Source organism: Octopus bimaculoides, chromosome 1 (assembly GCF_046866305.1).
Source record: "Octopus bimaculoides isolate indiv1 chromosome 1, ASM4686630v1, whole genome shotgun sequence".
NCBI lineage: Eukaryota > Metazoa > Mollusca > Cephalopoda > Octopoda > Octopodidae > Octopus > Octopus bimaculoides.
Window position 1 is genome coordinate 88,501,326 of NC_142928.1, and position 22,819 is coordinate 88,524,144.

At 34.0% G+C, this 22,819-nt stretch overlaps 1 protein-coding gene across 7 annotated transcripts in view; it reads left to right on the forward strand.

Moving 5' to 3' along the window:
- The window catches only part of LOC106880021 (histone demethylase UTY), a 185,083-nt gene that overhangs the window by 125,823 nt on the left and 36,441 nt on the right, over positions 1-22,819 (forward strand). For all 7 annotated transcript variants that reach the window (XM_089353561.1, XM_089353556.1, XM_052968091.2 and 4 more), the window contains 11 exons: positions 1,467-1,593; positions 2,596-2,694; positions 3,892-4,064; positions 4,725-4,809; positions 8,234-8,330; positions 11,701-11,862; positions 15,679-16,213; positions 17,420-17,532; positions 18,641-18,740; positions 21,737-21,807; positions 22,162-22,293. In XM_089353561.1, coding sequence (XP_089209687.1) covers positions 1,467-1,593; positions 2,596-2,694; positions 3,892-4,064; positions 4,725-4,809; positions 8,234-8,330; positions 11,701-11,862; positions 15,679-16,213; positions 17,420-17,532; positions 18,641-18,740; positions 21,737-21,807; positions 22,162-22,293 — 1,694 coding nt within the window. The remainder of the gene's footprint in view (positions 1-1,466; positions 1,594-2,595; positions 2,695-3,891; positions 4,065-4,724; positions 4,810-8,233; positions 8,331-11,700; positions 11,863-15,678; positions 16,214-17,419; positions 17,533-18,640; positions 18,741-21,736; positions 21,808-22,161; positions 22,294-22,819) is intronic.

Genomic DNA, 22,819 nt, shown 5'->3' on the forward strand with positions numbered 1-22,819 from the left:
TTCTATTATTGGAAGAGTGATTCTGCAAACAAGATAATTAGAAAATAGCTTAAACAAAATTTTAGTTATGTTGAATATGAGGGGTTTCTATGAGAGGGCATTGAAGGGAGAGGAAATACAATTCTTTACTTTACTAAAATGATTGATAATTGTATTGGCACTGAGAAATTTAGTGAAATAGCAGACCCTTAACACATAAAGCATGACTGGCCACAATCGTGGCCGTCAGGTAGACGTCAGCAGGCCACGATCGTGGCCCAAATAGATGCGTTTAATTTATGGGCGTTTGGTGGGGTCTAATGTCACTCAAATACTCTGATACCCCCCAGAATGCAAGAGGATTAATAGTTCAACTAATGACTTTTCAGATGATGTAAAACTTGCCATCATTATATACTAAGAAGATATTTTAACTATTTTTTGTTTTGTATGTGTGCATGGTAGTCTCATTTTCATAAAATGTGCTCAGCAGTCCATGCTATGTAAGTGCAAATCCCAGTGCTTTATGGGTTAACGTTCATTGAAATATGTGGTTGGAAGTAGATAACCAAGTTTGAGATGAAGAGAATGAAAGAACATAAATTGTTAAAGGATATCTGCAAACTTCCGTCAATAATGGAGCTAGCACATGCATACTCAATCATTAACAGAAAGGCAAGAAGTAAATGAGCTTGTTTTGCAGTAGATACTTCTCAATGTTATAAAATAATGGATCAGATTGACTAAAATTGGTGGAGAGGTGTATTCTAAAAGACCACAGCACACAACTAAAATTGGTAGAGAGTTGCATTGTAAATGACTAAAGTGCACAACTGTGATTGAGGTAAACAACTAGTCATCTTTATATTGGATGGGATGACTTTCATTAGCTTCACTGTTAGCAAAATTTCTGAATTGAGCTTTCATGGAGAATTGTTTCTACTTGTGAGATAAAAAAATAAAGGATGGCTTAAGGTTAGTATTTGATAACCAGATTAAATCAAGGATGTAAATAGGGAAGGAGATTGATGTTAAATTATAAATTCAGTTTCTGTTAATGTTCAGTGAGGGTGAAATAGGAAGAAATCCTGACTTTGATGTGAGACAGAGTTTTATTAATTTTAATTTTTTTTAGTCTTCAGATAAAAGCAAATGAGAGTGTTGTGTGTAGTTATGTAAATGTTTGTAAAATGTAATTCTTGAAAGGAACTAATGGTATGATGAAAACTCTGTATGAGTGTTCAGCTTTTGCCAAACAATCTGCACAAATGATTTGTTTATAGTGATCAAATGTATGTGCTGTACATTAGCTCACTCCCTCCTTCAAATTGACGTTGCCTGAATAGGCGCATGGTGTATCATGCATCAGGTGTTGAAATGTTTTGCTCAAGTAGACAACACACCCTAACTAACCACTAGGCCATGTGTCATCACATGATCATAAAACATAATAACAGGAACTAATGATATAATTTTCACTTTTCTAGGCTGGTTATTCCATACTGCAGAACAGCTTGGTGATAAAAGCACACGAGAACCAGTTGCAATTCATTATTTACATAAATCAATAGAATTAGACTCTTCTAATGGACAAACCTGGTACCTCTTGGGCAGGTTGGTATTTTGACATTTTTAGCATGCATCCTTATCACTAAATACAGTTTTCGTTACTGTACAGGTCATTGCTTATTTATTCTGTTCTTTGATCTCTCACCTTTATACTACAGAATTAAAGCTGTTCCTTTTAAATCCCGAGATCTGTCTTTACAGCATTTGTTTTACTGTTAAGTAGCATCCCACTTCTAATAAATGCAATCTATTTCTGAAATTTCATATTGTGACTAATTCAAGTTTACATTATTATTCAATTTTAGATATTAAATAGGTTATATTAGTTAGCTGTATACACATGTATATAAAAGTGATTTCTTTTTAAACATTTTTAAAAAATACCTTGTTATAACAAGTTAAATCACAAAAATTTGCTACTGTAGTGAAAGCAACATCTCCACTCCTTCAGTCAAGGTTGATGAAGCATGATTTTTATATCATTGAATTTCTCCCATCTCATTTGTCCTCCTTTAATTATGATATTCCCTCCAGTTAAAAATGGAATTTTACATTAAATCCTATTTGTCAAAATCTATTTTCAACTTATCTAAAATTATTTACTCACTGACAATAATGTTAAATGTAAAACCTGTCTGTCCTAAATTCAGCTATGAAGCTTTCATGATGAACTTGAAATTTCTGAGTCTAATATTAGTTCACATTATTTCTATACTCTATCAAACAGCTCATATCAACCAGTAGTCTACACACATTATACATAATTGTTTCCTCTAGTGTTTTCTCCCATAGCTGTGTCATAAGCATAATGTTAATTTTGTAGAAACCAAGTATCATATTATCCTTGTTGACTTTATCCTGTACAAGTCTTACAATGACATAATTTTGTACACTAATTACTTGTTTTATCAGCTTCAGTACCCATAGGTAATCTAGATATCTGCTTGGACATTTACATGAAAACCTATTATGGATTTAAAGGGGGTAATTACACCCTCCCATCCCACCTCATTTTGCCCAAATTTCATTTGCTGTTTGTGCTTTCAGGTGCCTGTCTAGTATAGGAAGAGTTCATGATGCCTTCATCCACTATCGTCATTCAAAAGACAAGTGGGAGGCTAATGCTGACACATGGTGCTCTATAGGGTAAGTAATTGCAATATTAAGTCTTTTTCAAAATATGTTAATAAATGTGAATTAATAAAACTTTTACAAAAATATCTTTGATAAAAGTGATTGTTTTAAGTACTGAGATCTTTGTGTTAGCACGTTAGATTCATAAGTAGGAATGACATTATAGAAGATACAATTCTCTAGTATTATCAGAAATTTTAAATTGATAGAACAATTACAGGAACATCAACTTTATTTTATTTTTCTAGTGTTTCCACATTAATACATCTCTGATTTTGTATACTTATATTAAATTTGTTTGTGGTCCTATTAGAGTGGAAAGAAAGTAATTACTTTGTCATTCTTAACCTTTATCCATCCATCTAAGCAACTCTCAACTTTCAACAAATTATTGCCAAAAATAAAGAAATGTTCAGTGTTTTATTTGAGCATATGTAAACTAATAATTGAGTTAAACTTAGTATATTCTTAAAGTGGATGGTGAGTTAGACAAAATGGTTATAGATTTAATGCTTTGCAGCATTTATTTCTTTCCTCCAAGTTGTGAGATCAAATGCCAACTGGATTGACAAAATAAGTACCAGACATAGAGAGTTTGATTTAGTTGACTATATCTCTCTCCTAGCAATTGATGGCTTTGTGTCAGATTTAAGAACTCATTAAAATGTAGTGTTAATCAAACTGCTTAATATTCAAATATAATATTTCTTCACATTGTTTTGAATTTCTATTGTGTTATTATTTATTTTTAGATTGGCATTTTGAACATAAAAATGAGTAGCATACTTGGCCTCGATATAGCCAATTAAAAAATGCTAAAGGGTTAAAGTTATTATTTTGGTAAAAGTGAATCATATGGTATATATTTCCCTATTAAAATGAGTAGGAAATGAAACTGTGATGTTCATGCTTTCATACTCTTATTAAGAGAAATAGCTACAAACTAGAAACAAAAAATTCATGCTGGGCGATCACCCGTTCTGTGCTCATGAACATCTTGGTAGATGAAATAAATATAAGATAGTAAGGTGTAGTGCTATGTTCTCAAAGGCATTTTTAGTTTCCTTCAAATGTAAACTTGAAAAACATTAACAATCAAAATAGAGAAACATTTTTGCTTTATCTTGATAATTTAGTTGCGTGTGTAAAATTTTTATTTGCTACTATGAGTAAATGGTATGAAACTTTTTTTTTTTCTTTCTCTGTTAGAGTACTGTATCAGCAACAGAACCAGCCTATGGACGCTCTGCAAGCCTACATCTGTGCAGTGCAGTTGGACCGCACTCACACTGCAGCATGGACTGATCTAGGCATTCTCTATGAGACATGCAACCAACCTAGAGACGCCCTTACTTGTTATATAAATGCTACAAATAACAAAGGTATTTTTTAATCACACTTACATAATTCTTATTAACACATATTTTTATGTGTAATAATTTACTTTTTTTTTTTTATGCTTAATAACATACAATAATATTTGATTAATTTTTCATAGTGTAAAAAGCTCATATTGATCAATTCTCTTCCCTCAGTCTATTAGTATTATCTTTATTATCACTGTAAGTGGTCTTGCAGTATTTATGTAGAGTTTTTATTTTTCTTTTACTGGACTGAGGTATCTGGTGCCTTGCTGTACTCAAGAAGACCTGCCCTCCGCAGCAGAAGTATTAATGGCGCTCCCACTGCTGAAGAGGATTGGCCTGCAAGAGCCTTGTGCTGGTGCCATATAAAAAAAAGCATCCATGCCAGCGCCATGTAAAAAGCACCCAGCTCATTCTGTAAAATGGTTGGTGCTAGGAAGGGTATCCAGCTGTAGAAACCAAGCCAAAACAGACTGGAACCTGGTGCAGCTCTCCTGCTTGCCAACTCTGGTCAAACCGTTCGACCCATGCCAGCATGGAAAAGAGATGTTAAAGGAGGATGATGATGTACTTATAATTCACTTTTTAATTTGTTTCTTTAAATTTTTATTTTAATAAAATTAGATTTGAAATTGTTTTCATCTAATGTATTTCTGAATCTATTTATTCTTATTGCAGCTTCTGTAAATCCTAATCTAGCAGCTAAGATAAAGTTTCTGCAACAGCATCTTGTCAGCATACCTCTTCAACATTTACAAAACAGGTAGGGGAATTTATTTTGTTATATTTCAAATTGACACATTGTTTGGTTTGATTGCTATTGTCCACAGAAACAGAAATATATTGGTTATATGAAACAAATAGAGACAAGACTGTTTTCTAACACTCGGTACTAGACAACATATACATTGTAAAGACTTAGAACTATATAGATTAAAAGAAAATTTGCTTGCAATATATAAAGTTGCTAAATATTGTTGTACTCTATCTGTTTGATCCTACTTCTTTAACCAAACCATAAGAAACTACAACTGATAGGCAATAGCATTTGGTATTTTTACAATTTGTGCAGTCACTACCATTCAGGACTTATCTTAGTAAGCCCACAGTTGGCCTTGACAGATTTCAATGCCAAAATGAAACTTCCAGCTATAACTGCAACTTAATCTGTTTCACACACATTTTTTGTCGACTTGTCTATTCTGTTTTACCCTGTAGATCTGATATTCCTAAGATCCATACATGTAACTACATAAAGCATGCATATGAGCTGATTTTGAATGTCAATATGCAGATTTGATGTCTTCATATCATTAGTGTCATTGGCTTCATATTTTGTTTAAAGTTATTGAGAAATCCTGGAGAATAGCGTAATAGGTATAAAACCCCACACACACACACACACACACACTTTAAGTTGGAACTCATGCTTGCATAATTTACATGTTCTGGATGGATATTAGAATGTTATCAATGTGTTTTATATTCGATTATCATTTCAATAAACTTTGAAATTTTTTACCATATTTTGTTAAAGCTCCTCAATTTTTGGTTTTCAATGAAGTTTGTTTCATACTTAGGGAAGATTAAATATATATAGCTGGGAACCATAGCATCTCTAAAGACCTCCCATAGAGTTGATTTTACTGCGGCTCGAATATTTGAAACTTTTACTGTTTTTTACATTCGAGCGTGATCGTTACCAGTGTTGCCTTACTGGTGCTAGTGGTACGTGGAAAACAACATTCGAGCAAGGGCGTTGCCAGTGCCACTGGACTGGCCCCTGTGCAGGTGATAAATAAAAAACACCATTTGAGCATGGCCATTGCCAGTACCACCTGACTGGCCCTCGTGCCGGTGGCACGTGAAAGCACCCACTACACTCTCGGAGTGGTTGGTGTTAGGAAGGGCATCCAGTTGTAGAAACTCTGCCAGATCAGATTGGAGCCTGGTGCAGCCATCTGGCTCACTAGTCTCCAGTCAAACCGTCCAACCCATGCCAGCATGGAAAGCGGATGACTTGCTCGACTAAAGGCGATGCTCCAGCATGGCCACAGTCAAATAACTGAAACAAGTAAAAGATATATATATATATATATATATATATATATATATATATATATATATATATACACATATACACATGCTGGGTTTAGTAGAAGAGGTAATATGCATGGCCTTCACAAGCTTTTCTACTGAAGTAGTATTGATGCCATTAATATTCTTCTTGAGCCTTTGCAAATCATCAATTGTTGGAAAGATAAGAACAGAGAAAGAATTCTAGGGGGTTGGCATACTGGGAAGGGTGAACTGGGTGTAGTGATCAGTGCAAAGCATGGAGTGGTAGGTGGATATAAGAGTGAGTTGGAATGCCTGCATATTGAGACATGAGCCCAGCCAGCTCCAAAGAGCAGTAGCCATTATAGTTACAATAGAAAAGCAGAGTGATGAGGTTAGAGTCTGTCTGTAAGTCATTCTATACCAAATTAATCTCAAGCGATGGAAGGAGCTCAAAGCAGGTTATTTTCACCAGAGATTCACATGTCAGACATGCTTGAAAGCTTTGCCGATGTTAAGGATAACCACATTGTTTTCACCAAATTTCTCCTAAGCAAAAATCCACTGATGAGTGATGGATGCGAATAGGTCACCAGTGGATCCAGTTTTACAGAAACTGTCCTGGTAGTTAATATGTGAGGAGAGAGAAATTCAAGTTCTTTGAAGTCTTCACTAATGGCTGTTTCCATTACTTTAAAGATTTTGAAAGTGAGTGCAATAGGATGATAGTTGGTAGGATTTGAGAAGTTTCCTTTTCTTTCACTAGAACACATTGTAGTGTGTTTCAAAGGTCAGTGTAGAACCAAGAGTTTGGTATAGGAGCCATTTCTGAAGCAAAAATATTTGAGAAAACTGGATGGAATGTTGTCTGGATTAGAGAACTTGTTGATTTGAAGCAGATTAGATTTTCTATCTCAAATCATTATACTTGAAAAGATGGGTGTCTTGGATATTCTTTTCCCTATTAAATATAACTTTTCAACTTTCTGATTATTTCACAAACATATTTAAAACAACATTCATCTAAAGGTTACTTCTAAAATAAGTTTGAAATGAGAAATAGCAAAGTTAGGCAGGTTTTTCTTTTTTATTTAGATGAATCAATATAATGCAATTTTATTTCTTGCATTGATTCTTATTGAATGACTTATTTTAGTTTCTCTATTAAGTGTTTCAGTAAAAGGAGTAGAATATGTTTTTATGACAGTCTGCATCATATTTTTAAGTTAACAGTCTGTCTCATATTTTAAATATAAATTTGTGTCAATTTTTGTTAGTACTACAAAGACAGCAAGTTATTTGATGTTATTTTGTATTCTCTTTGAATAGCATTTAGTTTTGCTAAGTTGCAATAGGAATGAACCAGTTTTTATTATTTGTATGACTTGAAAATGTTTGAATAGATAAAATGCTTTTATTATACAAAATATTATTCTTAGTTATTACGAAGCAGATATCACTTTTATTTTATGTTTATGTGATTGTATTTGGAAACCAAAAGCAATGATTTTGCAAAATTAGTAGTGTCCAGCTAAATGACTTACAATATTTAATTTCTTCCCCTCTGTGTTTTGAGTTAAAATTCTGCTTTTCCCATTTTACCTTTTATTCCTTCAAGGTCAATAAAATAAGTAGCAGTCTAGTCAGTTCAATCAACTACATTCCCCACTACAAATTTGAACCATTGTTGGAACATTAGCTTCAACAAAATATGGAAATGTCTTATGAAGAAATAGTTTTTTAAAAGTCTGCGATTTTGAACATAAGTGATTGGTTTGAGCTAGTTCTGCATCATAGCCGAATTCATACTTATATATAATTCAAAAATATTTGTAAATGTTTTTTAAACTATCTCTAGTATGAATTAGATGCATTAGTGAATTAGGACAGTTGCATAATGAATAGAAGATAAATATGTTTTCAGGCATATTTTAGTTTTGAAATGCAATTATGTGCTAGTGTTTTAATATAGTTTACATTTTTGTTTCTTTTTAGCTCTATTTGAAGTATATATAAATGAGTTGTTTGCTAACTAGGTTTTCTACACCTAATTTAGGTTAAGAGGCCAAATATCCTTTATTCAAAGTAATCTCTATACTAAATCCATTTTTAACTTTTTTTTTTTCCAGACCTAAAACCCTACCTAGTTTAGAAGAAGCTTGGAGTTTACCAATTCCAGCTGAACTTATTTCTCGACAAGCAGCCAACTCTGCCGCACAGCAGCAGGTTGGTAATTTACACCTTTTTTTATTTTCTCCCTACACCCCGTCATTTTAAATCCTTTATTTTTTTAAAGTTCTTCCATAATTTAAAAAATGTTACTAAGAACCCTTCACATTTCACAATTTATTGCATGTTTACTTTTTTTTTTCTTTGTGTAACAGTATTTAGATAAGTTTTACATGAAAGAATTCTAAATATATTTATTGTTATTTAGTAAGATGGAACACCCTTTAACTGTGTGGAAGATGGGTGAAAATTAGCTACAATTATTGAATAATATCCTTTACTTTAATAAAGATACAACTGATAAAACAATCAAATTAGTGCTTGATGTTGTATATCAATGAAATAGGAAATGCAGATGTTTAAGCCTTTAGCATTTAAACTGGCCACATCTGGTTCAAATATTCTACCTGTTTTTTGTTCAAACCAACCAGCTCTGGCCTCTCCTACCTTACCCTACCATGTCATTCTAAAAATACTCAATCACATCATCAAAACTTCAAAGCTACGAGATAACAATAAATTTAAAACAATGTAAATAAATAAGCATTACATTTGATAGAATAATCTGAATGTTGAAGGATCAGGGAATGGATTGAAAGCAAAATAGCTGTAAAAGAAACTACAGCAAAAATACAGTTAATTAATATCCAGGTGAGAGACAAGACAAGAAAATAACAATGAAGAGTACAAAGTCAAGGTAATTTGCACTGTGAAGAAAAGAAAAGAAAGACACCTCATGTCAGACATTGGTCCTTCATCAAGATAGAAGAAAGGCAAAAAGAAAAGAAAAATGAAAGGAAAATAAGATAAGACACGATGTTGGGTCAAAGATGTAGCACGCTTGACTAACACATAGGAAGTAATGGAGTAGTCTTTTTTTTCTTCTCCTTTTTGAAAGCTTTTACTATTGCCACCCATGCCTGTCATGTTATTTCCCTTACCTCCACCCACCCCCATGCTCCCTTTGTCACTAAAAATAACTTCCTTACTTCACTACTTCCTGTCTACCATTGAACCATGTTACATCTATCACCCAGTATCAAGTTTTTCCTATCCCTGCTTTTTCCTTCTCTCTTGACTGAAGGACCAGCCTAGAAAATGTCCATTTTCCTCCTTCTTTTCTCTCCTCCACAGCCAGTTACAATAAATTTGTATTCAAGTTCATTGTATTTTTACTTTTTTGGCCTTTGTTTATATATTACCTGGATGTTAATTACTAAACTGATGCAAATGTGACCTAGATTACCTCTAGATTTAATATTTATTGTAGAATGAAATGTCAATTCATATCTAAACCCTACAGAGTTTAGATATGAATTGACAAATATAATAGTTTTATCTAACAATGCTAGTGTATAAAATGGAAGACTCTGTAGATGCAGATATAATAATGCTACACATGTATGGAGTATTTGTATTTAGTTTTAGAAAGTGTGTACTAAAAAAGTTTGCCTTTTTCAGAGTAGCCATTGAGATAAATTCATTATTAAATTAACAGTCATGGTTTTTTTTTTTTTTTTTTTTTTTTTAATGAAGTAGGTATTTATTATTTTTACTGATCAAAAAGATAAAGCAGGTTTTACTTTATGAATGATGAGTTTACATTTCTCCGTAGATACCATATCCTTCTTTATTCTTTTTTTTTGCTTTTTCTTTATTTGACAACTCTAAATTGGATAAAATTTCATAATTTGTCATGCTCATTTTCCATTTTATGAGGTCTGGACAATTAGCATTGTGTAAATTAGTTATGTACATGTAACACAATAGAAAGTAAAGATGTGACATTTAGTGTAACAAAAAATATAAAGAGATAATGCTTACACACACACACACACATACACTAATATACACTATTACCAAATAGAAATTATGATTGTTGATAATTTTGAATTCAGTTTTCTTTTCTGCTCTTTTGTAGCAGAATTTTTTCTTTTACTTACTTCCATCAGTATTTATAACTGATCAACAGTTCATACAATGTATCAAAACCTAATTATTTATTATTATTGAAAAAAAATTAAGGTGTGAGTTGGCAGAATTGTTAGTACACTGGGCAAAATGCTTACTGGTATTTTGTCTTTATGTTCTGAGTTCAAATTCCACTGAGATTGACTTTGCTTTCATCTTTTGCAGGGTCAATAAAATAAGTGCCAGTCAAGTACTAGGGTCGTTGTAATTGACTTCCCCCTCCTCTCAAAGCTCCTGGCCCTGTGCCAAAATTTGAAACCATTATTAAAAAATCTGATTATACTGGTATATAATTAGTTTTCTTAATAATGGTTTCAAATTTTAATCCATCCATCTATCTCCTAGCAGAGGAGGGATAGAGTCCTTCTGACACTTCTTCTATAGGGTCTTATCAGAAGCAACCATCATTAGACTTTGTGGCTGGATTCTCAAGTGTGACTAATTGAGACTATGGATATTGTCCAACTATCTTGTATCTTAATGTAACCTTGAATGGTAGAGTTAATCCATTGACTGGTTTAACATCATCTTGAATGCCTTTAGTCATGTCCCCTCTGTTGCAAGCATTTCAGCCAGAGCTTCAGTTTGAAGATATCTTCATTCTATCCTCCCATCAGTCTTGGAGGCCCTGTAAAGGGTCATGGGCACTGCCCTTTCCTCCTGACTAAAAAGATTTAATATCTTGAGTTTCACACCACTCTTCTTACGGTTAACTTTGCCTTTCATATTTCAGTGATCAATGAAATAAGAACCATTCATATATAAGGTTCCAATACAAGCAACTCTGTCCATTCTGTTTACAAAATAAAAATGCCTTGTGCTTGATAAAAAGTAATTAATATTTTAAATCTTGAAAGGTGAAGGTGGAAAACTGGCAAAATTGTTAGCACACCAGACAAAATGCTTAGTGATGTTTCGTCCATCCTTACATTACAGGTTCAAATTCTACTCAAGTCAGCTTTACCTTTCATCCTTTCAGGATAGATAATATAAATAGTTCAAATTTACAGAAAGCAAAAGACAAAGACAGGTGTAGGAACAACAAGCAGGTGTATTAGTTTAACGCTTGGGAAGAATGGAAAAGTATTTGATGTTTCTAGCACACACTCTTTGACAGAAAGGATTAAGAGGGGGGAAATGTGTAGGGATTAATGGTTCAACATGTAAATACCAGTTAAGCACTGGGCTCAATGTAGTCAGTCAGCGTATCCTCTCCCCTGAAATTACTGGTCTTGTCAAAATCAGTATTTTAAACCTTGAATTTTTTTGTCACAAATGTACAAATCAAAAATTTTTAATAATTATTAAAAACCATATTTTATCCAGTTATTTATTATATTCTTTATTTTCATTCTAAATAATTGAACTTTGTTGAATTTTATTGTTCTCTTCACAGCAACAGGTGTCTGATTGCTCAGCAGCATCAGACCCTGTTTCAAAGTCACCTACGGCATCGAGCACCCTTTTAACAGAGTCTGCCATGGACATAGATCCTAGTTCATCTGCTGTACAAGCTAAGAAGAAAAAATATACTCCTACCCCAGCTTCCCGTAAAAGGGTAAATTATCTATTTATTTATTTATTGTTTATAAAAAGTTAACTTCAAGTATCACACTATCAAAGATTGGATTCTTTCAAAATAGAATGCTTTTGTAGGTATCACAATTCTAGAAACTGCATTTCATGAGATTGGAAGCTGAAGTTTTTGAAACTTGATAACCTTTGCATTGACAAATTGTTTTGACAGTGCAGCACAAATCCAGTTTTTGTAGATTTGAACACTTTTGCCTGGGCATACCAGTCATTAAGGTTGTATCAGCAGAAATGAGAGCTATAAAACTGCTGTGTGGCCCAGTCAGAAGGATGTTGATCAGAGTTTAGACAGCTAGATAGGTGTGAATATATCAAATATCAGTTTAATGTAACCCAGTACCAGCTGCTTTGAAATGTTAACAAAATTCTTAGCTTCCTTTGATAAATGATTCAAATATGAATTAGAAGCAGCTCAAGGTATACTCTTTTACTTGTTTCAGTCATTTGACTGCGGCCATGCTGGAGCACTGCCTTTAGTCAAGCAAATCGATCCCAGGACTTATTCTTTGTAAGCCTAGTACTTATTCTATCGGTCTCTTTTGCCGAACCACTAAGTTACGGGGACATAAACACACAAGCATCGGTTGTCAAGCAATGTTGGGGAGACAAACATAGACACACACACACACACACACACATATATATGACGGGCTTCTTTCAGTTTCTGTTTACTAAATCTGCTCACAAGGCTTTGGTCGGCCCGAGGCTATAGTAGAAGGCATTTGCCCAAGGTGCCACGCAGTGGGAATGAACCCGGAACCATGTGGTTGGTAAGCAAACTACTTACCACACAGCCACTCTTGTGTCTATGTATATAAACAAAATCGAACACACATACACAAAGTATGTGTATTAGTTCATGGGCCAGCTGTGGTTTTTAGGTATACGAGAATATATTCTCTATGCATCTGGTGTAAAAAAACACCTGGCTGTGACTTACTTTCAGGTGTTTTTTTACACCAAGCACATTGAGAATATATTATGCCTAAAAGCCACAGCAAACCCACAAACTAACGACACATACCTTGTGTATGTGTGTTCGATTTTGTTGATAAATGATTGGTTAAAAAGAAACCAGTTATAAAACAGTGTATGAGGGTTAAAAACAGACAAGGCATGTTACCATGCACATATCTATACTCTAATTACAAAGAATATCAAAGTTCTTGTTGAAACTCACATTAAATGCAGATTTAACAGACAAAAGTTGAGTCAGAAAATAAAGAATGTATGCAACAGTATATATAATGTATCTGTTCATTTTGTCATGGCTGAGTCAGAATTGGTTGAATCATGACTTGTCATTTTTGACATGGTCAAATCGAACAGGACTTGAGCTCATTACTGTCCTAGAGCTTTTCTAGGTTTACAAATGGAAGTGTTGTTTATTTATTTAACTAGCAGCTGATTCTTGTTGACAGGAATTTTTCTTAAAAAATTTCTTGTAGCTGTTTTCTGAAGCTTGGCCATTTTCATTTAAAATTTAAACGAAACTTCTTCCAAATTTTCCTTTACATTGAGTAATTTTAATTTTAGTACCTGTTTTTCAGTTTGCATTATTTGTATTTTGTGATTTGAATGTTTAACTGTTTAGCTACATGTTGACAAAGAATTTTCTTTACATGTCACTGGTAACTTTCTCTATACTTGTTGTTATGTCAGAGTTGTGAAATGACAGTCAACCTCTCTGGTGCCAGTGGCACAGTAAAACCCACTCACTTCATGTTGTAAGATGATTGGCAATAAAAAGAGTATTCAGTCATAAATACCATGCCAAAGCTAAACAAAATGATATTAACAAAATGATAACACAGTAACAAAGTTTGGCAGTTTCCTGTACTACTGTGAATATAAGATGTTGATGGAAACTAGGAATAAGTGATTATCTTTAAACACAAGTTGTAGTCAGCAAAATGATAGTAGCAATGAGTTCAAGAAATTTAGCATGAAGACAAGTATCTATCACAGTCAGATTTCAGCCCCTTCCTGCTTATATCCTATTACCAATAAAAGAGTAGTTTAAGATTGGTTTTTCCATGCAATTTGTATATGCTGATGATATAGTTTTAAGAGCGGATGTTATAGAATATCTAGAGAAAAGATTTCAAACAAGAAAGCAAAGCCTAGAATCAAGAAGTCTACAAAGTTTCAATAAGCAGGAAAGAAGTCAGAGGAAGTGACCATACTCTACAGAAAAATGGGTAGAAATTCTATAAGGTGTACCTATTGTTAAACTTGGGATACACAGAAGCAATCAATATTGAAATAGATACTTTCAGCCACTTTCACCTTGAAGGCTCTACACCTAGATAACAAAAGCTATCAACTACTTCTGGGGAGTTTTCAACTTCCTCAGAAGTAGTTGGTACTTTAAGAGTGAAGAGCAGATTATATGATGTGTGTGCCAAAAATGTGATGCTGAAAAGCAGTGAATCATGGACTTTGAGTGTAAAAGATTACAAAGGCTTAAGAGAAATGAAGTGAGCATGCTTTGCTGGTTATATAATGTTAGTGTTCAAAACATCTGTATAAAAATATGAGAACGCTTGTGTGCAAGAGTAGAGAGTGTGCTAGTACGGGCAAGTGGTATGTGTAAAGAAAGTTGGTTATAACAGAGAAGTGCTAAGCACTCAAAATGGATGGAATGTGTAGAAGAGACATCTCGTAAAATATGAAAAGAAGTTGTGAAGACTGACTTTGACGTAGAACTTCATGAAGAGATGGCAAAGAGCTTTAGTGAATGGTAACATACAGTGCTGGAGAAGACACATCTGTCCTTGCAAGCATGGTAAAACAGACAAATGGTGGTGATTGAGGTTGTAATATATATTATCTACATTTGGGTCCCTGAAACTTGACAGTTTTATTATAAGGCTAGACGTGCCCTTTATATTATTGTAACTGGTGTGTGTGTGTTGTATCTCTCTCTCTCTCTCTCTCTCTCTCTTTCTCTCTCTCTCTCTCTCTCTCTCTCTCTCTCTCTCTCTGGTAGGTAGGTAAAATGAATCAAGCACTTTAATTCCTTTGGTTTATTTGAACATATAACCCCAAGCGACAAGAATCCAGCTCTTTAACTACCAAATTGTTTTCTCACTACTTGGAAACTATAACAACATGAATTTCAATGCTATCTGGAATTGGAATTTTTAAATAAATTCTTTATAGTTGTATCTCTGGCAATATTAAAGCAAATTCCCAAGTAATAAATGATGACTAACATCTCTCCTGTCTCAAGAAAAAAAAAATCACCTACCTAATATTGTCGCAAATTTTGTCAAAACAGCAAAAATTATCCTAGTTAATTCTTTTGTGCTTTTCATTCATTCTAGATTGGTACTGGTGAAGATGTTTTTCCCTCTGAGACCAGCATCATTTCCTAAAATTACTGTGTGATCTTCAGTCTTTTACTCTGAGTTTCACTTCAAATGCTGTTAGAGATACAACAATGAATTTAAATGCCCAATTGCAATAAGCAATGGAATCTCTGAAGTTATTATCCATTATCCCAAGAAATGGGAGTAGACAGACAACTTCAGATCTCACAAAGAAACTAAAGCATTTCAAAGTGGGGTGGTTCCACAGTATCTCAAAGCAGAATATTCTATTAATGTCATCAGCGCCAATAATCATTCAGGGTAACATTTCCAAACATAGTTCAGTAATGTTATCATCTCTGACATAACAAATAGTTTGTATTATAGAAGACCATATATGTGATGTTAATGTAGAAAGATGTTTTGTAAAAAAAACATCAAACACTATTTCATCTTCATCTCAACAGATCTCAGATTCAGTAGCAGCAGCAGCAGCGAAAGACAGTGTGGCGTTGACAAGAAATGTTACTGATGAGGAGCTGAATACATTACTACAAAACCGAGTTAGTGATGACTTATTTTCACACATCTCACAAGGAGGAAGCAATCAGAAATATGAGAAGAAAAGAACTACAGATAATTCCCAATCTACACAGCCAAGCAACAATGTAAATATTACCTCTGTAAGTGGAGCCACAACAACTGCTTCAGCTGTTATTGGAAACACTGCCATTTCCTCCAATAACTCATCCAGTCAGCCACATTCCAGATCTCAGGTTCTTCATATGCAAGGCAAGACTAAAAAGCCAAGCTTGGCAGGTATGTCACAGAATAGTGATAAAATGACACATGAAAACACTCCCAAAAGTGAACCTGTTGTAGCTCTTAATACAAAGGTTGAGTCAAGACTGCTGTGCCGATATCTAAACCCCCCTAAATCTGCCTTAAATTTATCAATACACATGTCTGCACGAGAGGTCCTTGAAGCATGTAAGGGTTTAGGTAAGTAAATCAGTTACTTGCTTTAAATATTTAAAATAAAAGATGTTGATGATGATAATTAAAATTGCAGTATATTGAATGATAGAGTTTATTCAATATAAGTCAAAATTTTATTTATGACACTATTTAAATATTTTTGTTGTATCATTTGATTTTTAGTATATTTTGCTTTTCAAATCTATATTAAGACAATATTGAATATTTATGGAGATTTATTTTTAGTTGTTGTCATTATTATGTGTGCAAGATCTCTTTCCTATGTTGGTGTGGTTTTTTTTAGTCTACAATAATGCAAATTTCTAAGCAATTTATCTGAAAAACTTCACATCCAAAAGCCTGATTTCCTCAATTCAAGCATCATTGGTCTACTTATTTTCCTGTTTTTATTATTTATGACACTTATATTGCACATTTACATCCTGTACTCATTCTATTGTTGGTCCTATCAGATCTCTGTCTTCATGATTTAGATTTTATTTTCATACATCAAACGTCTGATAGATGTACATCTTATCTTGTTATTTATAGAATAAATCCTTTGGGTACCTGTAAAAAATAGACTTTATATTTTAGAAAATGAAAAAAATAACTGCTAAAATCGAACAGCACTCTTCAAAACTTGCACTAAGAATAAGAAAGGTAAAATTACCACCTGCTTTTATAGGAAGTTGATGTAGGTAGTTTATCCTGTCCCCCTCTGACTTCTAGTCCATGCAATTGAGAACACTGCATTATTTATGGGATGACCCAGTATATAAAATCAATACTTCTAAAATATGAGAAACTTTGTTTTTCAAACAGTAAAAATTCTATTCTTACCAAAATATTACAAGATTAAATGCAGCAGACAAACAAATTACTAAGCTTTTTCGTTTTGAAGCAAGCAGTAATATAAACTCATAATTTCAAACATGGAAATTTGATTTGGGTTTATAAAGTTGTTTATCTCTGTTCTGTATAATTTCATACTCTATTTATTTCTTAAAGTATCGTTCATAACACTTATATTTTCAATTTCAAACAGCAATTGCTGACAAACCAGTAATCTCTTTTACTACTTTTGTAATATTAATAACCTTCAAATAGCTGTTGCCATATACTAGATAACACACCCTAGTAAATACATCTTTTCAAAGTCAATAAATTGCATGTAGCTACAATTGATAAATATTAATGTTTGCTTTATTTAAAAAATTCCATTTATAGGTAGAAATGGTATCACATCTTATTTTCTTGATGAACGACCGCCCCGACCTGCATCCCCACCATATCCACCACTGCCAAAAGAATCTCTTAACCCTCCAACACCAAGTGTTTATGTAAGGCTTCTTTTTAAATTGTTTTTCAATTTAATTTTCACTAAAATTTGTATTTTCTTTTTTTCTTTCTTTGTCCAAATTTTTATTCCTATAGTTTTAATGAATTAAACAGCTACAATTATTTTGTTGCAGTTGCAGCATTTTTTGTTATATATCTATTGCTTTAAAAAATTACTCTGTACTTGTTTTGTGTTTAAAATCTTTAATTAATAAACTAGATAAGCCTTTTTGCTGTTTATGGAGGTAATTCAGAATGCAAGAAATCTGCTTTCCTCCTTCACCATGAGTATATTTTTCTAGAATCTAAATTGATACTCTTAAACTAGTGTTAAGTTAAATGAGTATATTACACATCTAAAAGTAAAATCAATCAAAACTTCACACATAGTCTTGATATTCCAGTACAAAAACAAGAGCAATGAATTAGAACTGAGAATATGTATCAAAGCTAGGTTGAATTGATGAAAAGTGATGACAACTAAGCAACTTGGTACTCTTCTCTAAGACTATAACTATTTTCTATCTTGATCGTTTCTAAGCATTTATTCATAAACAATTATTTGATGCAAGTCAGTCAAGTAAATATAATTGGCTTAGTAAGCAATAAGAAGGCTAAGTTATGCCTATGAGTGTTATGGCCATACAAAGGAAAAGGTCATCAAAAATAAAGTAGAGCAGACAGAATTTAGTTTATCATGATAGCTGAAATTACTGAGTCTAAATAGAGCTAAAACAACTCATGCAGTCTTCACTTGAATTTTATGGAGTAAAAGAAGGTACTGTTTATATTTAACAGCTTTCTTGTTTTTATAAGTTTAAAACATTTGGGGGGACAACTATCAATCAGTGATTAATACTATAGTTTAGTATTATATTCCTAAACTCGGTCTTACTTTTATTTAATCTTCCCTTTTTATTACTCACATTGCAATTTCTATATTTTAAATTCTCTCAGTACTTACTTGATTCAATTTAGCATAACTATCCATTAGAAAATGTTTGCATGAAACATACACCACATTTAAGGAAAGGTATTTTATCTTCTTTTACTAATGGTTTTGTGTTTCATTTGACGCATTATTAGCCTTATATTGTTTGTCTATTATAGTTGGAAAGTAAGCGTGATGCATTCTCTCCAGAGTTACAGCAATATTGTTATACACAACCTGTCGTGGTGATCCGTGGTTTAGCAGGAGCTTTGAAATTAGGTAAGTTAAATTATTCTGATTATTATGACATGGTTTTATTATAACCATCTTAATTGAGGTAAATGTAATGATAATTAGAGGTTAATGTATTGTTAAAGAATTATTACTTAAGGTATAACAATTATTAAATATAATTTAATGTTGGTTTAAGCTTTATTAAACTAACACTTTAAGTGACTTCAGATACTTAGAATATTATAGCACTTCCTTACTTTGTTCCCCTCGGTATTCTAGCACTTCCTTGCTTTGTTCTCCTAGGTATTCTAGCACTTCCTTACTTTGTTCTCCTCAGTTTGTCCTAGATGAATTTAATTTTGCTAACATTTATAGGCATTATGAAGAGTGTAGCCATAAATATGGAAATGTGATCATCCATATCTCTTTAAAAAAATATATGAAAAGGGATTAGCAGATGCATAAAGTAAAAATAAGGATTAAATAGCACAGAAGCAGGTTCTGATAACATTATTTAGGTTTTTCTAGAGCATACCATATTTCTATTTTTTTTGTTCAATTTTTGACTTCTGAAACTTTCTGAATTTTAAGTGAACAAAAATTATGATTATTGTATTCATAGATGTAACATTTATTCCATTTATTTGTTTGAGGTGACCTGGCTACAAGCTATCCACACCACCTTTGCTACTAACCAGGAAACATTTCAGAGCAACAATAACCTCTCCTCAGGAAATGGTTGCAAAAATATGATATGCAAGGACTTAAATTGTTCTGATATTAGCTAGAGTATCTTGGTATTTCAGAGTATAATTAAAGTGTCAAGTGTGGGTTGGTGGACTGTGTTATCAATGTCAGTCTTTGCAGTATCTCTTGATTAATTTTGTGTGGATGTGAGCACAGAGACGTTTGTGGCATCTTCTGAAGACTGTTAAGTTTAGTATAAGTGGGTTGCTGGAATGTGCAAAGATACTTCACCAAAGATGGGCAAAAAATAGTGACATTACCTCTGAGTCTTGACATACTAGACTTTATCAGTCAGGATCCTAAGTGCAAGTGTGACAGAACAGAAGAAACCATTCCAATTTTCTGGCATCTTGGATTTTAGAGCTTAGTTGATCGCCATAATTTGTGTGACAACTGCTGATATTTTGATAGCTTTGCATATCTTAATAAGCACCTTGCATGTCCCTTAACATGAGAAGTTGCTGTTACAACTTTGCTCAGGTCTAGTGGGGCAGTAGTATTGATGCATAGGTTCACCAACAGTTTCAGAAGTAACAAAATTGGCAAACAATGTTGGCATTACCACTGGCTCAAGGGTCCAGATGCACATTTTGTCAGCTTAACACAGGAAAGGTAGAAAAATTTGTTGCAATTTCAACAGTTTCTTCCTTTTTGTTTTTTGCCTATTCTGCATGACACATGAGTAGCAGCAATCTACTTCCCGAAGTCGCTAACTACTAATATGTGTTGAGGGGTACATTCTTCGCCAGGGAGGTTTTGGCATTTATAAGCCGTCCTCTTTCCCTATTTCTGGCGAGAATGTAGTCGATTTGGCTAGTGTGTCTGCCGGAACGGTAGGTGACTAGGTAACAGGCAGGTTTCCTGATGTCGGTATTGCAAACCATAAGATCGTTTGCATCACAGAACTCTAGCAGTCTGGTTCCCTCCTCATTGCGGGAACTGAAGCCCTAGCCTCCATGTACGCCATGGAAGCCCCCTGCATGTTGTCCAACATGACCATTGAAATCACCAGCCACAAAGAGAAGGTCCCTGTCATTCGTCAATGAAGTAGTTTGCAACAGGGTGTTGTAGAATTTGTCTTTCTACCCATCCTGTAGCTCCGGTTGAGGGGCATAGGCTGAGATGACGGTAACTAACCTATGGTGAAGCACTAGTCTAATCTTAAGTACTCTGTCACATAGTCTGACTACCTCGATTACCTTATCAACTCATTTCTCTGCTAGAAGTATTCCCACGCCCCTGACCCCGTCAGTGTTCCCTGCCCAGAAAATCTTGTGTTCTCTGCCTGTGAGGAACCTCGCGGAACCTCCTCTCCACCTTACTTCTTGGATGCAGCACAAATCTATGCGCCTCCATTCAAGCATCTCAACAATATCACCAGACCTACCTTTCAGTGTGCCGACGTTGAGAGTGCCAATTCTGATGGTGTGGGAGGTGTGGGCCTGGGATAAGGGAAAGCAGTGTCATGTACCTGAAAAGAAAGCATGCAATGACTAAATTAATAGAATATTTAACTTGAGCTGAACTGATCATTTAAATGGTTCATTTTTCTGTTAAATTTAGTCACAAAATGAACATTAGAAAATAGATACATCACATTCTTCAGTTAGAAAATAGATACATCATACTTCAGTTAGAGAATAGATACGCTTCAGTTAGAAAATAGATACATCACATTCTTCATTCCCATGTAGTCAAACTTTTACTGGCAATAAATGAAATTTAACTCTTTTCTTGCTGGCCCACTTTTTTTTTCTTTGGATTATTAGTAATACTGACACAATAGTGTTTTGAACAGAACCTCATTTTTGTCATTTTTTTGCAAAAATCAGTACTTCAAAATTATTTAATCTTCCGTATCCATTAGATCCCTTAGCAAATATGGAACTTCATGACAAGCATATGAAGTCATTTCAAAACATAAAGATAAAATTATCTTTGCTGTCATCATCATCATCGTTTAACGTCCGCTTTCCATGCTAGCATGGGTTGGACGATTTGACTGAGGACTGGTGAAACCGGATGGCAACACCAGGCTCCAGTCTGATTTGGCAGAGTTTCTACAGCTGGATGCCCTTCCTAACGCCAACCACTCAGAGAGTGTAGTGGGTGCTTTTACGTGTCACCCGCACGAAAACGGCCACGCTCGAAATGGTGTCTTTTATGTGCCACCCGCGCAAGCCAGTCCAGGGGCACTGGCAACGATCTCGCTCGAAAATCCTACAGGAGCCAGTCAGGCGGTACTGGCAACAGCCGAATAGAAAAACTAAGGATTTATATTTCTTTTATTTTAGATCTCGGTTTATTTTCTACAAAGTCTTTAGTTGAAGCTAATGCTGACCATCGTGTTGAAGTACGAACACAAGTAAGAAATTTATTCTTTCTTTCTTTTCCTTTCAGGTATTCTTATTTGACAAGTTTCTCATCATATGTTACAGCTGCTTTTCTTTTGAATATAAAGCAAAGGAAACTGTATATAGACTTCCATTGGCTGTATATTTTGTGCCTAGGAAATTAATATTTTATTACAGGTCACTAAAAATGAGTATCACATTTACGTCATTGTTAAATTATTAGTTTTAAGGAAGATATCTTGTTATAAAATATTTGGCCCCACAAATCAAGCAAAGGCTAATGAAAGAGTGAATAGTAGAAGGGCCTGTTTTAAATATGAAATATTTTATTCCAAAAACTTTTCCATTTTTCTCCTATATTTTAGCGTCAACAACCTCCTGATGAAAACAAAGATCAGTATGGAAACAACCTTTGGTATTGTGAAAGTAGTCGGGGCCATACTTGTGTAGCTAAATATGCACAATACCAGGCCTCATCATTCCAGGAATCCTTAAAGGTAAGATTTATTTTACATAGACAAGTCACAAATCCCTTCAGGTAGATGGCCCTGCTCAATCTGTAGAAAAGGTGTAGGTAGAAACTCCATAAGATGCATCCAGCTTTGGACACATAAAAGGTGCAGCAACATCAGAGGAAGGTTAACAGGGAAACTAACTTTTGTATGTGGAAGGTGCACAGGTACAATAAACGCTGAAAATAAACAGAAAATAGACTCCATCAACTGCCAGTGGGGCAAGCTAGAGGTAGTAGATAGCTTCTGTTATCTACGTGACCAAGTTAGTGGAGGGGGATGCTCCGAGAACATAACTGTGAGAATAAGATTAGGCTGGGCAAAGTTCAAAGAGCTCCTACCCCTGCTAGCAACAAAGGGTTTCTTTCTCAGAGTGAAAGGCAGATTGTTTGATGCCTGTGTATGAACAGCTACACTGCATGGCTGTAAAACATGGGCTATGACAGCTGAGGACATGCATAGGCTTTGAAGAAATGAAGCCAGTATGCTTCACTGGATGTGCAATGTCAGT